This window comes from Oryctolagus cuniculus, chromosome 5 (genome assembly GCF_964237555.1).
Source record: "Oryctolagus cuniculus chromosome 5, mOryCun1.1, whole genome shotgun sequence".
Classification (NCBI taxonomy): Eukaryota; Metazoa; Chordata; class Mammalia; order Lagomorpha; family Leporidae; genus Oryctolagus; species Oryctolagus cuniculus.
In genome coordinates this window covers 158,918,570-158,933,489 of record NC_091436.1, presented here as the reverse complement: position 1 = coordinate 158,933,489, position 14,920 = coordinate 158,918,570, and the positions used below count along the sequence as shown (strand labels likewise).

The following is a 14,920-nucleotide window of genomic DNA, read 5'->3' as shown; positions in this document are numbered from 1 at the left end:
GCTGAGGTGGGTGCTTCTGGGCCCGAGGGTCTGTCACTCACTCTCTCGCCTCCTGCCCTGCTCCTCACAGTTCTCTTGAACTCCCGGGAGCAGGCAGAACCAGTGATCGAGAGATGAGCTGGAAGGCAGACAGCTCCAGATACCCGCAGCTCTTGGAGGGGACTTCAGAGGGCTGGGAATTCCACTTAGCAAATGTGGAGCAAGGCCTGACGGGTCAGCGATGCTCAATCCAGGGACGTGGTGGTCTGGGAAATCTGGGTGGTTTGCAGACACGTGTATGAATGTGTGTGCACGAATGTGTGTGCACAAGTGTGCAAATATGTGAGTACGGGAGTGTGGATGTGTGTGCAGGGGTGTGTCAACTTGTGTGAGTGTAGAAGTGTGTGTGCATGAGTGTGTGTGAATGTGTTTGAGTATTGTGAATGTGTATGCATGTGTGAATGTTGCATGTGTATGTGTGCACAAAGTATGTGTGTGAATGTATACACATGAGTGAATGTATGTGAGTGAATGTGCATATATGCATGTGTGAATGTGTGCCCATGAGTGCATGTGTGTATGACTGTGTTTGTGTGTACATGCATGTGTGTGTGAATTTGTTGAGTGTATGAGTATGTTCATGAATGTGTACATCAGTGTGTGTATGAGTGTATGACCATGTCTAAGTGTGTGAGTGTATGTATGAGTGTGCAATGAGTGTATGTGTGTGTTTGCATTTTAATGCCATGGGCTCGAGAAGTGCTTGTTATTTGCTATTGACTTTAACAATGCTGTGAACATCTTTCCACATCCTTTCTTCTTTATTGTGTGCCATTCACTGTCGACAGAGGAAAAGATGGCCGCCTTTGTGGAAGAGGGATTTAAGCACATTTCTTCCTGGGTTGGGCTGCCTGGGCCGGTCACCCCTACCTGAGACAGGCTAGGTTAGGGTACTGACCTCTGTCTCTCTCTACTCCATTCTTCCCAGTGTCTATCACCAGGCCTTATTTCTTCCCCAGATTATTTTATTTGAAGAAGTAGTAGAGGCGGAAAGTGCGGGTGTTCTCACAAGGGGTCATCGCCAGCCCTACAAGACAGGGTAACAAGAGCAGAGCATCACAGACATATTTCATCCTACTTTTCCATGCCTGGAGCCTTCGAAATGATGCCCCAAAGACCCAGGGTGAACTGCTTGTTTCATGTTTAAGTTTCGTTCATGCATTCACAGCCATGTTCAAACAGCACTGGACGGACAGAGGGGCTGTTCTCTGCACAGCCTTCCTTCCCTCTGCAGTGAGAGTCCTGATTTCTTCATGGTCAGCTCTTCCACAGAAAGGCTTGGGGAGCTGGAGCAGGATCGCCGGGCTCCACGGCTGACTTTGGGAGGAGAGGGCTCTGGTTTCTATGCCCTACCTTGAGGGAGAGGAGTTCTAGTTGCCATGGCTTGCCTTGAGGGAGGATGGAGGCTGAGAGACAGGAGGCAGGAGGAGGTTGGAGACAGACGTTGCTTCTGAGGCTTCCATTTAGGTATATTGTCTTCTGTGCCCCAGCGCTTCCCTTCCCGTGCCTTTCGGTGTTTTGGAGTTGTTGTGTTTTCTAGATTCTTCTTTCTAAGACGTAACCACCAAATCTTGACCCTCAGGGCACAGAATGCTGCCTTCTGCCCCATCTGTACTCAGCAGGGAAGTCACCAAAGCCTTTCTTTCTCCCTCCCAAGTCCCCCACCCAGTGCCCTGCCCCTCTCCAACTTCTCTTCTTGGTGCTCAAGTTCCTGGACACTCCGGTTTTGGTTTCGGTCACTCATCCTGAGTTAACACATCTTGGTGATCTCTTTCTTTCAGAGGGGCCAGCCAGGGGAAGATGGGAGGAATCAAGGCCCCTTGGCAAGACCCCATGGAGTGGCACTTGCATGTTCTGGCAGGTATTAGTCCACTTTCTGTTGTTTTGGCAAAGTCTATTTAGCTCACAGTTCTGGAAGCTGGAAGTCCAGGATCAGCCAGTTCCATCTGTGTGATCTCTGCTGAGAGTCTGGTGGTAGATGACATCACAATGGCGGGAGGAAGAGGTCAGAGGCCAGACAGGAAGCCGCCTGCTGGGGAGGAACTGGCACTGCCCTGTTACTAACAACCTCCTCTCGAGGGCACTAACTGGGGTCTCATGAGAGCTACATTCGTGTCTTCCAAGGCTGATGCTCTCCGTGATCTAATGACTGCATGTCGTGCACCCTGCAGAGTGCTGAGGGGTGGCCCAGCCGGAAGAAGACGCTATTGGATCTGCACAAGAGGCCAGACGTCTTAACTTAATTAAGACACGAACCAGAGCTTTCCATGAAGTTGTACCCGGCCCCGTTGCTGCCTGCTCACTTGAGACGGCACCAGAAGTTCAGGTTTCCACACAAGCCAGTGTGTGCATGCTCGGTTTCAACCCCACCTCCCAGTTTTGAGCTTCACATCCCACACAGCCCTCCACGGCCGCCTTGGGAGGGCTGCTTTACCTCAGTAGGTCTCAACTTCCAGATCTGTGCGATCAAGTTCGCCATGTGTCCTTTGGGTCCCTTTTCCACTGGAAAGTTCTTGTCTCCCCTCGATTCCTCTTTTCCAAACCCCTCCTCATCCTGTAAGCCTCACTCCCCAGCCCTCGCCCCTAGGCGTCCTCAGCTGACCACGTAGCATCCTTCCCTGGGCCTCAGTCAAGAATGGCCCCAGCTTGGAGGTCTGCCGCCCCCACAAGGAATGAAAATAGGATCTTATGTGGGCAGAGAGGAGGAGGAGAGCAATTAAAGCTAATTATGGAAATAAGCAGTTAGAAAGATACCCTAAGAGGAGAAGAATCCAGTCCACATTGCCTGGTGGGTGAGAAAGTCATTCTGGCTCAGAGGCCAGGTTCCCCAGAGAGATTTGGGAGTGACGAGGAAGGGTCAGAGAACAGCTGAAAATTTTTCATCTTAAGCCACAGCAGTATCACCAAGTGTTTGAAGAAACAGGGGCCAAGGTAGAATAATATTTATAAAGCCAGCTGGGCCAACCTTGCAATGGCTAAACCAGGGCCATTTCTAGAATTCCCTTTTCCCAAAGTGTAAGAAGAGAGAGCCAGTTTTAAGGTCAGTCATCAGTGGATCAGAAATGCATTAAACATGACTTACGAGGGCATCTTGAGCACTAATAATCATCTTATTGGTGTCTTATTGCTGCATATGATTTGAGCAATATTCTAAGAAAGGGAATATTTTAGCAGTTACATTGTCCTTTTAGTGGAAACTTTTCTTTCCATGCAACATGGCACAGGTTATCTCAGGAACACAGATGGAGCTTAGCCCTGCTGGCCCCAGTACACACTTCCCTGTAGCAGGGCCTGCAGCTTCTAGCAAGGGCCTAGACCTTGGTTTCAAAACCACATGCGCAGTCCAATGCTTTCATTCATTCAAAAGCATTGATTGAGGCCCAATAATATGCCACCTTCGGAACAGAAAAGAAGTAATAAATATGGAAAGTCAGCCAGACTTACTGATGTCTCCTGTGCTTGGGCTTCTGCATCCGAGGATGGAGGCTCTCTGCATGTGAGGGTGATGGTGGGACAGATGGTGTGTACTTTTCACCTGCCTTTGCGGAACCTGCCTGATTTCTGCTGCCTGTTGTCCTCAGAGCTCTGATGAACCTCAGCTCTCCCTTTTGCTCATGCGCATAAATGGCTTTTTCATTTCCACTGTCACCCCACTCATGATTGTTGCATGGGGACTGGTGTTGTGGCACAGCAGGTTAAGCTGCTGCATGGGATGCTAACATCCCATATTGGAGTGTCAGTTTGAGTCCCGGCTGCTCCACTTCTGATCCAGCTTCCTACTGATGCACCTGGGAAAGCAGCAGAAGATGGCCCAAGTACTTGAGGCCCTGCCACCCGTGTGGGAGACCCCAGTGGAGTTTCTGGGTCTTAGCTTTAGGCTGGCCCATACCTGTCTGTGATGGGCATTTGGGAAGTAAACCAGTGGATGGAAGCGCGCGCTCTCTCTCTCTCTCTCTCTCGTGCTTCCTTTTGAGTGAATAAAGAAGTCTTCAGTTGTTGGATGATCTATCTGGTGTTTTCTCATCTGTTCATAAGTAGACTGCCTTGAATCAATATTAACTTCTCAAGGTGAGGGAGATCGGATGTGGACTGGCAGAGCTGCTACACAGTAAGTTCACATCTTACCCACAGTCCTCATCTGCTTCTCATGCCTTGTTTTGCAAAGCAGGGTCAAGCTGTCTGCCTTAGCCTCAAGACAAGCCATGAACGCTGTTTCCAATGAGGACAGCTGTGTCTCTAGGCTCTGTACTGGCATGAGTTCTGGTGATCAAGTGAAACGAAGAGCTGGATCTTCTAGGGAAACTGAGTTCTCAAAACCTTCATGCCGCTGTGGTCCCCAGGTTACAGATCATCCACTTCCAATGAGGATAACCAAGGACACAAGTGTGACCTGGGGCCCTAGGCGCTGCATGTGAGTCTTCTCTTTTCTCACTCCCTAAGTTAGGTTTTTCCTCCTCAGCCCTTACAAGGAGCATCCCCACATTCTCCTACCTACCTCGCCCTCCTCTGGTTCCTTCTACCCACTGTTGTTAAATATTCTCCAAAAGCAAAAATGTCAACTAAAGCCATAATCCATAAAATTGATAGCATTGATATTGACTTGGACAGGGAGGGAGAGAGAGAATTTGAATCCTTTTATGCTCCCACATTGCCCATGCTGTAAAGATGCTACAATATCTTAGCACGGGGATTGGTCAGTGCTAATCTCCACCCAGGTAAGGTCTTTGAGACCTGCACTGTTGCCTGTGCTCTTCTCTCTGCAGGAACTGCTCTTACAGCCTCCCCAGTGAGCACTCAGCCGCATCCATCCGTACTCAGCACAGATGTTGCCTGTGCTCTGGGCCCCTGCTTCGTTTCTCCAAGCAGTTCCGGTCACCACTTTGTGTTTCTGCATATGGTGCACAGATTCCTCCTTTTACACCAAACATTGCTACTCCAGTTCTCTTTCTACACCCATCTCAGTCAGCAGACAGGAGCGCCGTAAACCACAGCCAGTACTCTGTAATCCTGTACCCACAGTGTCTCGACTATTGATAGATGTTCCCCGAAAGTGTTGAGTAAATGAATGGTCAGCTCTGGTACGTGGTCAATAGGGAAGCAGCAAGGGGTTTTATATGGTTAAAAACTAAAGAATCAAGCCTCAGCTTGCAGAACTTTGCCTCTGCAGCAGAATTTATACATTATCAATTTTTAATGAACAAAGGACAAATGAAGCTCAGGAAACATGAATATGTTTGTATCAAGCCATTGGGTTCAGATAGACGTGTGTGTGTGTGTGTGTGTGTGTGCGCGCGCGCGCTGTCTGGGAACGCTTCTCTTTTGAGGTGCTCTGTCACTCGGTTTCTGCCAGTGCCTCTCCCCTATTTCTAGCAGAAGCTACGAGTTTTCTCTTTGCATGGTCTTAGTTTTCCAATGTTTCACTAGACCTTTGTAAACTGGATCATTGGTAATGAACTTTCCCCATCTCTTTGAGCTCATAGTTTGGTAGAGAAAAGTCTAAATTCCAACTGCAAGTTTTTAACAAAAAATATGCATTTTTAGCCTCTTGTAAACCTTTGTCCTTTGAGCAACCATGTACTTAATGGGAACAAAAGCTGAATTTATGCACACAGGAAACAACAAAATAAAAATGTAACTTTTATTTTTGCAGATTGCTTTTTATGAGAAAATGGACATGTGGAGGAATGCAGGTTAAGAACTGAATTGGACTGGCTTTGTGGCACAGCAGATTACATTGTTACCTGTGATACCAGCATCCCCTATGAGCACCACTTTAAGTCCTGGCCCTCCACTTCTAATCCAGCTCCCTGATAATCTGCCTGGGAAAAGCAGCAGATTGCCCAAGTGTTTGGGTCCCTGCTACCCACATGGGAGGTCTGAATAGAGTTCTTGGCTCCCGAATTTGGGCCGGCCCTGCCCAGCTGTTGGGGCCACTCGGGGAGTAAACCAGAAGATGGAAAATTTGCCTCTCTGTGTCTTTCTCTCTCTATCTCTCTGTTACTCTGCCTTTCAAATAAATAAATAAATCTTTTTTTAAAAAAGGAAATTGAATTGTGAGCCAAAACACTTCTTAAAGATCCCCGTGTGATGGTAACTCTGGAAGAGAACAGAGCCAAGACCAACCATTTCCTTTGAACTCCTAGGGCTCCATTCAACAGTCATTCATGGCCACAATGTCTGTGGGGCTGAGTAAAAACCCGGAGGAACAGTACACACCACTCAGGGAACAGGGAAGAAAAAAGGCACCTCCAGGCAGAAGCCCAGGTTTCTGCAGCGAACTCCTTTGTAGCTCCCCCCTTGGCTTTCTTATGATCACTTTGCACCTAAAGTGATCGGGGGCATTTCAACAGAGTTGGTCTTTTCTGTGCAGATATTTTAGAATGTGCTGACAAGTCAGGGGCTGGGGACAAAGCGACACTTATAGATTTATAATAGCCTAGCTCCCAGGGAATCAGCAGATGATTGGCAGCCCTGTCTTCCCCACTCCCTCACATCCAGAACTTAAGAGATCCATGGATCTGCAACTCTATGAACCAATCTCAGGCAGAGGCAGGTTAGGGGAGCAGTGACAGACCCCGGATTTCCTCTACTTCTTTCGATCCCAGAGGGAGAACTTTGCCTCGCCCGTGATGCAAACAAGGACTGAAAGAGCTGAGCCCCGCGTCCTTCTTGCGTGACTTCCATTGATGAAAGCACGGGTTCATGGTCATCCCTTTTACATCAATACAGACATGGTTGAGAAGGCTACTGTTGGGTCTGGCCTGGTGAGTAGAATTAGTTTCAGTGGATTTCTGTTTTTGACTTTGAACTGCAAAAGCAGAAGAATGAACCCTGCTGTCACAGAGGTCCATCAAATCCTACCCCTCCAGGCTATTTCCTATTACTCAGTGCAAGAATCCAGAAGGAGCAATTGGAAATGCATTCCGTTAGCAAAGGGAGATTGATGAGATCTTAAACGCTATTTGCAGATTTCTAATATTCCTCTGAAATTCCCTGTGCTCAGAGGAAAGTTATGGCTTCCTTTGCGGTGACCTGTTGTGATTGGATTGTGAAAGGTCGTGGCTGGAGGAAATCTTAGAAATCAAACAACTCCCTCATTTACAAAGAAGGAAACTAAGATCCAGAGAGGTTAAGCCCAAGGTCACTGAGCTAATTAGTGAGTCCCCAGAGAAAAGGAAGAGTTGTCTTCTCTTTTTAAGACATCCTGATAATTGCATTTCGTGGGTGCACATGGAAAGTGCTTTGTTTGGGGACGCCAGAACTTTTTAGTAGAAAAAGGATTCTTTGAAATATGAAGCCAATTCTTTCCCTGCCAAGATACTTAAAAAACAGCAGCAATGAGCTGGGACATCTGTCTATCATTGGGAATTTGGGAGGCAAATATTTTCTCAAACCCTAAGTGTTCAAACAAACACAAGTAGCAAATATGGTCTCCACTCCAGTAGAATTATTAAAACTTGGACAGAGGAACCAGGCGAAAAAGCAATAGATGGTGCCTAGGCAATGCAGGACTGTCACATTTTTGTACGGATTCTATGAAAAATGAAGTTCATGAAGATTCAGGTCTTTTGAGAAGGCACAAAGCCTTTGTCCCATTCTTCCATGACTGACAGCTTCAAGGAAGCATGTGAACTTGCAAGTCGCTCCTTTGGAATGTCGGGATTGGCAGAGCTGGTCATGCTTAGAAGATTGAAAAACCTGAGCTGAGAGCACTGTTTCTGCCCTGCAAGGCCCAGCATCGTCAGGGAGTGTGAGTTGGACCTGCATGTTCTTTCAGAGCTTCAGGCCAAGATCTGACTAGACAAGCAGGATACTGGTGAGTGAGAGGTCATGGTCGAAAAAGAAATGCCTGTACTGGAGCCAGAACAGCAAGGGCCAGGCTGCCGGTGTGCACGGAGGCAAAGTGAGCCGAGAGCTGCAACATCAGGGCCCAGGCCTCAATGGGCTCCTGGTGTGTGTTCATCGGGGCCGAGTGGGAAGTGTCAGGTAAAGGCAGGTGAATCGGGCTCTTGCCTTTCAGTCTCCAAGCACTTTTCAGGGGAGGAGTCGTGAAGAATCCTGCCCTCGTTTCTACAAAGAGCACGGCCTTTTCAGAAAAAGAAGAGGAGAATCGGGTTTATTTCAACCCCTGTAGTGTCAGCATCCAGCCATGACACAGTGGCAGAAGTAAGGGCGGATGGTATTGGTTGTCCCAAGGGCTCGTGGGTTATGGGAAGCTCTTTGCCCAAGTGTCTTCCTTTGGTCATCTCACACATCTCCCCCCAGATAATGTGCCATGAGCTCAGGAGTCCCCACACCCCACCAGAACCGATAGAAATGAGAGCCCCTGGGACAACCAATGTCATCCGTCCCTGTCTCCCCAACCCCCGGGTGTGACTGGGGTTCTGACACTACAGGCTTTGGAATAAACCCGATTCTCCTCTTCTTTTTAGAGAACAGCTGCATTCTTTGTAGAGAGAGGGTAACCATTCTTTACAGCCTATTTTGAAATACAGTTACCTAGAGATGGGAAGATCATCTCACGATCCCTAAAAATTTGGAGCAAGCAGAGAACTCAGTTTTCTGTTAGATGAGGAACACACGAGGGCCCACACAGCTGACTTGAGGAAGCTGAAGAGTAACTTTGCTCAGGTTTCTGCTGCAACAGTTGTTGGAATCCCACCATCGAGATGCGCTCCTTGGCACCCACCCACCGTGGTCCACACAATACATTTCCTTTGGAAATGTAAACATTAAATCACTACCACATCAGTGTGAACTAAGTTACTAACTCAGAGTGCCGGGTTATAGGGCAGTTTTGAGTGAGGATGGGACAAGTGGGCAAAGTGAGAGGTAGAAGGAAGGAAAGGGCAGAGCAGGGGAGAGCAGTGGTCACTCAGGATGAGCGCTGTTGAGCTCCCTCATGGCTGATGGCATCCAGGGAAATACAGTTGCTTGTTCGGTTGTGGTGGACATAGGATACCTGTGGGCTCAGAGTCAGGCACCATCCTGAGGATAACCGTGGCTTGTGTTTTAATTAAACAAGGTTGCTGTGCATTCCCACAGTAACCCACAATTTCTTTTTGAAGATTTGCTTTATGTATTTATTATTATTTTAAAAAATTATTTATTTATTTGAGAGGTAGAGTTATAGACAGAGAGAGGTAGAGACACAGAGAGAGGTCTTCCATTTGCTGGTTCATTCCCCCAAATGGCCTCAATGGCCAAAGCTGGGCCTATCTGAAGCCAGGAGCCAGGAGTTTCCTTTGGGTCTCCCACACAGGTGCATCTTCTACTGCTTTTCCAGGCCATAGCAGAGAGCTGCATTGGAAGATGAATAGCTGGGACATGAAATGGTGCCCATGTGGGATATCTGTGCCACAGGTGGAGGCTTAGTACACTACGCCACAGTGTTGACCCCTATTTTATTTATTTGAAAGGCAAGAGTGGCAGATAGAGAGGGAAAGAACAAGAGATTGTAACATCTGCAGGTTCACTCTCTAAATGGCTGTGATGGCTAGGACCAGGGTAGGCTGAAGTCAGGAGCCTGGAACTCTATCTGGGTCTGCCACTTTGGTAGCAGATACTCAAGTACTTAGGCCATCTTCTACTGCTTTCCCAGGAGCATTCGCAGGGAGCTGGATTGCAAGTGGAGCAGCTGGGGCATAAACCAGCCCACTGTTATGGGATGTTGGAGTCACAGGCAGCAGCTTCACTCACTGCACCACAACACCAGCCCCAGTAATCCACAATTTTTACCATGCTGTCATATTGATATTTCACTCACCCCTCCCATGCCCCAGGTGGAGCAGTGGGGAGTCCAGGCTGGGAGTGACAGCCCTGTGCCTCTCAATACCACTGAATCAGAGGCCTTTCCTCCAGTGGCAGGGACGTCACCAGGTGGACTCAGCCTTCCATCACCATCATCTGCTCAGAGGTCCCTCTGTGGGGGCTCTCCAAATGCTCACCTCGCTGCTTGGTCCAGTGCCAGCATTTTGTCATATGCAGGCCTAACTTGAAGAAAACCAGATTTAAAAAATATACATGTATATATATTTGAAAGATAAAGATGGAATGGGGTGATTCTTTAGGAAATGATGCCAAAATGTTTTGAAGCAGTTTTATGTATGCAGTTTTCACCCACAACCTTGTTATGCCTGTAATGTACACCGAAATACCTGGGAATATACACTGTGACACTGCGTTACTCCAGGTCAACTCTGTCTGCTCAGGAGGTGGCCAGGTAGGATTCTATCAGAAAGGCCAAGCACAACTTTGGCCAGCTGTCTGTGTTTGACTACCATTGCTTTGATAACTCTTACACCACACATCAATGATGAGTTTTTAAAAAAAGATTTATTTTATTTATATGAAAGGCAGAGTTGAGACAGAGAGAGAGAAGGAGAGAGATCTTCCATCTGCTAGTTTACTCCCCAAAAGACTCCAATAGCTGGAGCTTGGCCAGGTCAAAGCTAGGAACATATAACTCCACCCAGGTCTCCCACGTGGGAGGCAGGGGCCCAAGTACTTGGGCCATCTTCTGCTGCTTTCCCAGACACATTAGCAGGGAGCTGGATCAGAAGCGGAGCAGCCTGGACTTGAACTGGCACTCTGATACAGGATGTTGGTGTGGCAAGCTTGACTTGCTATGCTTCCGCATTGGCCCCAACAATGAAGAATGAAACTCATGTCTTGTTAGTTAGCTCTCGTTCCAATTTTAGTATATGTGCTGCCGAAGGGAGCACATTGTTAGTTCTCATTGGTGAAATTAAAGGGATCCAAGATACATAGATTGGAGCTTAGAGGTACTCCCAGATCTTGAAGGAGCAGGACCCTTATAATCCACTCGACCATGAACTTGTTTCTTTGGGGAATATGCTTCTTAGCTTGAGCTCCAGTTAACCTTTTGTGCAGTCCCTGGCTTAATAGATAACACAGGGTGCAGTTTAGAATCTTGTCCAGGAGCGCTGACGTGTCTGCAGTGAGCATGTCTTTTACAGGACAGGCTTAGAGCACCTCGTGGAACAGAGAACCGAGAGCGGGGACTTCATCCTTTGCAGAACTAGTTGGTGAACTGCTCTGAGCCTGCTTTCTTAACGACTGTTCAGCAAACTAATGTCTGTATGTATATGACAATTTGGTATGAGACTTGCTTTCAGCATGAGCTTCTAACAAGGTTGTGGAATAAAACCAATTATTGTCCTCTTAAATTTTCTTGATCTATCAAACCAGACTAAGCCAAGCAAAATTCTGAAAGTTTCCTGTGACTAAATAAAAGCCAACAAATTTATAATAATGCTATTTTCAGAGAATTACTAATAGTACACACATTATTTTGGATTTATCTACATGGATTCTGAACATTTTCAGTACTCCCACCATGGGAGGGGGGAAGGAAGACTGAGGGGAACTGGTGTCCTCTGGTTAGACCTAGGAAGGGGCTTCTCAGGCCCCCAGCACAGGCCCAGAGAACCTGGTCCTGATGGCAGAGCGCCCCGGCCAGCCCACCCGATGCAGCATGAGGGAAAGACTGTTATCAGCACGTAAACAAATCACTTTGCTTTTATTGAAATCAAACACAATCAACTTATTATTTTAACTACCCAGTGGAGGCTGTGGTGGAATTTTCAAAACCAAGGAAAAGAATATGATCACTTTCAGAGAGTTCAAAGAACAGTCAGGCCATTTTATCAGCACAATTGTTTTGGAGTTCACTGTTTTTTGAAAGAATTAGGGGTGGGCATATCCTCAGAGAGCATCTGCCCACCCTCTTCATCTTACAGGTGAGGGCACAGAGGCCAAGGGTGTGGGCGCCGGGGACTACAGAGCGGGGCGTGCCTTCGGCCCTGAGCTGTCTAGAGTAGGGTCAATGTAAGGACAGGACTGCAAAGAGTCTGTGTGTACGTCCCTAAAGTTGCCTTTTGTAAAGGAAGTTTTGTGGAGATGTAATTTACATAGCATATAATTCACCCATTTAATGGACAGATCAGTGGCCTTTAGTGTCTTCATTGGACTGTGCAGCCATCACCACATTCAATTGAAGACCTTTTTTATTATCCCCTAAAGAAACTGCATCCCTTAGCTGCAGCCCCCGATACTCACGGTCTTCAACAAGTTCATGCAAAATAGTAGTCATGAAAAGCTATTCATGGGTTTCAAATGTTTTGGCCTGAAAATCATCCTGTATTACTTTTCCCGACATCTGACCAGCATCTTCAGTTGATAATGTACAAAAAGACTGCCTTGACATGGCTAACTTCCCAGAAACCCCAGTTTTTCAGTGGTAGGCCCTATGGCTTTTGTCAACACTCAGAAGAATATCTAGAGCTCGATAGAGCTGATGTGGAGAAATGCAGCTTATAGTATTCATTTTTAGCTTTTACTTGCAGTTTTCCACAAGCTTTTTGAAGTCCCTGCTTACTTCTATTTGGCCATCTCCACATTTTCTTTGGAGAGAAATCGATTCGAAATGCTTTTCTCTCTTAGCCCTTGGCAGCCACTCACCTACTTTATCTTCCTTACTTTGCCGATCATGGATGTTTGATGCCATAAAATCAGCAATCTATGGTCCTTTGTGAGTGACTTCTTTTTCACTTGGTACATTTTCAAGATTCATCCCTGTTAGAGCATTCGTCAGTACCGTGTTTCTCTTTGCTGCTGAGTAATATTCCATTCCACAGATAGACCACATTTTTAAAAAAGATTTTATTTATTTATCTGAGAGGTAGAGTTACAGATAGTGAGAGGAAGAGACAGAGAGAAAGCTCTTCAGTCCATCAGTTCACTCCCCAAATGGCTGCAACAGCTGGAGCTGTGCTGATCCAAAACCAGAAGCCAGGAGCTTCTTCCGGGTCTCCCACATGGGTGCAGGGGCCCAAGCACCTGGACCATCTTCCACTAATTTCCCAGGTCATAAGCAGAGAGCTGGATCAGAAGAGGAGCAGTTGGGATACAACGTGGCGCCCATATGGGATGCCGGTTCCATAGGTGAAGGATTAACCTACTATGCCATCGTGCCGGCCCTGATAGACCACATTTTTAAAAATTCATTCATCAGTTGGCAGGCATTTGAGTTGTGTCTTCTTTTTGGTTCTTGTGAATAAAGCTACTGTGAATATTGGGTGCACATTTTTGCAAAGACATGTGCATTCAGTTCTCTTGAAAATACACCTTGGGATTGAATCACCGGATCATGTGGTAATTCTATGTTTAATGGTTTGAAGAACTGTCAAAATGGTTTCCAAAGCTGCTGTACCATTTGCACGCCCATCAGCAAGTTCCTGTGGGCTTTGATTTCTCTACACTCTCACCAACACTTGCTATTATCTGTCTTTTTTATTATAGTCATCTTAGTGGGTATCAGTTGAAATCCTCTTGTGCTTTCGACTTGCACTTCCTTGGTGGTCCATGTTGCATGGCCTTGTTGGCCATTTCTATGTCTTTTTTGGAGAAATATCTATTTGCAGTCTGCCCTACTTTCCATTGGCTTATTTCTCTCGAGTTGTGATTGTTTTCTATATTCTAGGTGCAAGTTCTTTATCAGATACATGATTGCTAAATTTTTTCCCCATTATGTGGCTTGTCTTCTTACTTTCCTGATGGTGTCTTTTAAAGCGTGTTAGTTTTTAATCCTGATAACCTTATAGGATTTTAAATAGTGAATTATTTTTTCCCTTGCTTTTGGGACATTGACAAATGGGCATTGGTGTACACGTGGTGATAAAAGTGTGAGGAATTGATCTATATAAGGTAGTTCCAGCTTGATACAAAAGATAATAAACATGGGTAGAAGCTGTGGCATTAGAGGAAACAGCAGAAATCAAAGGTGTGTGGTGGTATAAGGCTCTGTGGAGGAGAAGGGCTTTTGCAGTTCTATACAAGGATATTTCAAGATGTTTGTGAAAGCATAGTATTAATAAAGCAATGTATGTGGCTGGTGTTGTGGCACAGCAGATTAAGCCACTGGCTGTGACACCAGCATTGCTTGTGAGCAGTAGCTCGAGTCTCAGCTGCTCCACTTGCAATCCAGCTCTGGGCTAATGTGCCTGGGAAAGGAGTAGATGATGGCCTGAGTGCTTGGACCCCTACCATGCATGTGGGAGCCCTAAGGGACTTCCTGGCTTAGTGTCCCCCAGCCCAGCCTGGGCTGTTGTATCCATTTGGAGACTGAACCAGCAGATGGAAGATCTCTCTTTCTCTCTTTGTCTTTCCCTCTCTTTATTACTCTGCCTTTCAAATAAATAAATAGATCTTTGAAAAGAAGAATAATACACATTTTCCATGAACTTTCTTAAGGCCATTATATAGTCTAGGAATGACTGTGGCTGCCTAATAACAAAAGGTTTAAGTTCAGCATCACCAGGAAAAGAAAATAATATAAGGAACAGAATTCAGGTAGACAGGAAAAATCAAAAGGGGATGATGGGTTGTAACTAATTATAAAAGAAGCACACACGGCACACTGTTTGTGAATAAAGATGGGTATACTGCTTATTCCCAGTCTGGCTACTTCACTGCATGTACAGAACTCAGGATTTTTGATATATGTGTTTGTGCTGATAGATGGGTGAGCACGTATTAAACTTGTGGATGAAGCTATAATTCCAGGCTGTTACCATTACAGACCAAATGGAATGAAGTTGTTTTTCTTTATTATTTTCCTTGTCTTTCTCCCTACACCTCCCCTAATCCTGCCACTTCCCATCTAAACACAGGAATATAGTAATCAGGGAAATATGTACTGCTGTTTAGTAAAGGGGTCAAATCCATTTGGATGGAATTCCAGGCTCAACATGCTAACAATGGCAGGAAACTCGGGTCCTCGGCTGGCTGCTTCGTGGAGCTGTTGAGAGATAGATTGTTGAAAGAGTCGGCCCAGGGGTATGCTGCTTTGGCTTGCTTT

General features: G+C 46.3%; 1 protein-coding gene across 5 annotated transcripts in view; it reads left to right on the top strand.

The window, feature by feature from the left end:
* Positions 1-14,920, top strand: part of TMEM170B (transmembrane protein 170B) — a 121,858-nt gene that overhangs the window by 96,277 nt on the left and 10,661 nt on the right. Inside the window, exon 4 of one of the 5 annotated variants that reach the window (XM_070074412.1) lies at positions 5,690-6,070. The exons of 3 other annotated variants lie outside the window; for them this stretch is intronic. In XM_070074412.1, coding sequence (XP_069930513.1) covers position 5,690 — 1 coding nt within the window. In that variant the 3' untranslated portion in view covers positions 5,691-6,070. Of the gene's footprint in view, positions 1-5,689; positions 6,071-14,920 lie in introns of those variants that run through there. One more of the 5 variants, XM_070074416.1, reaches the window with a different exon arrangement.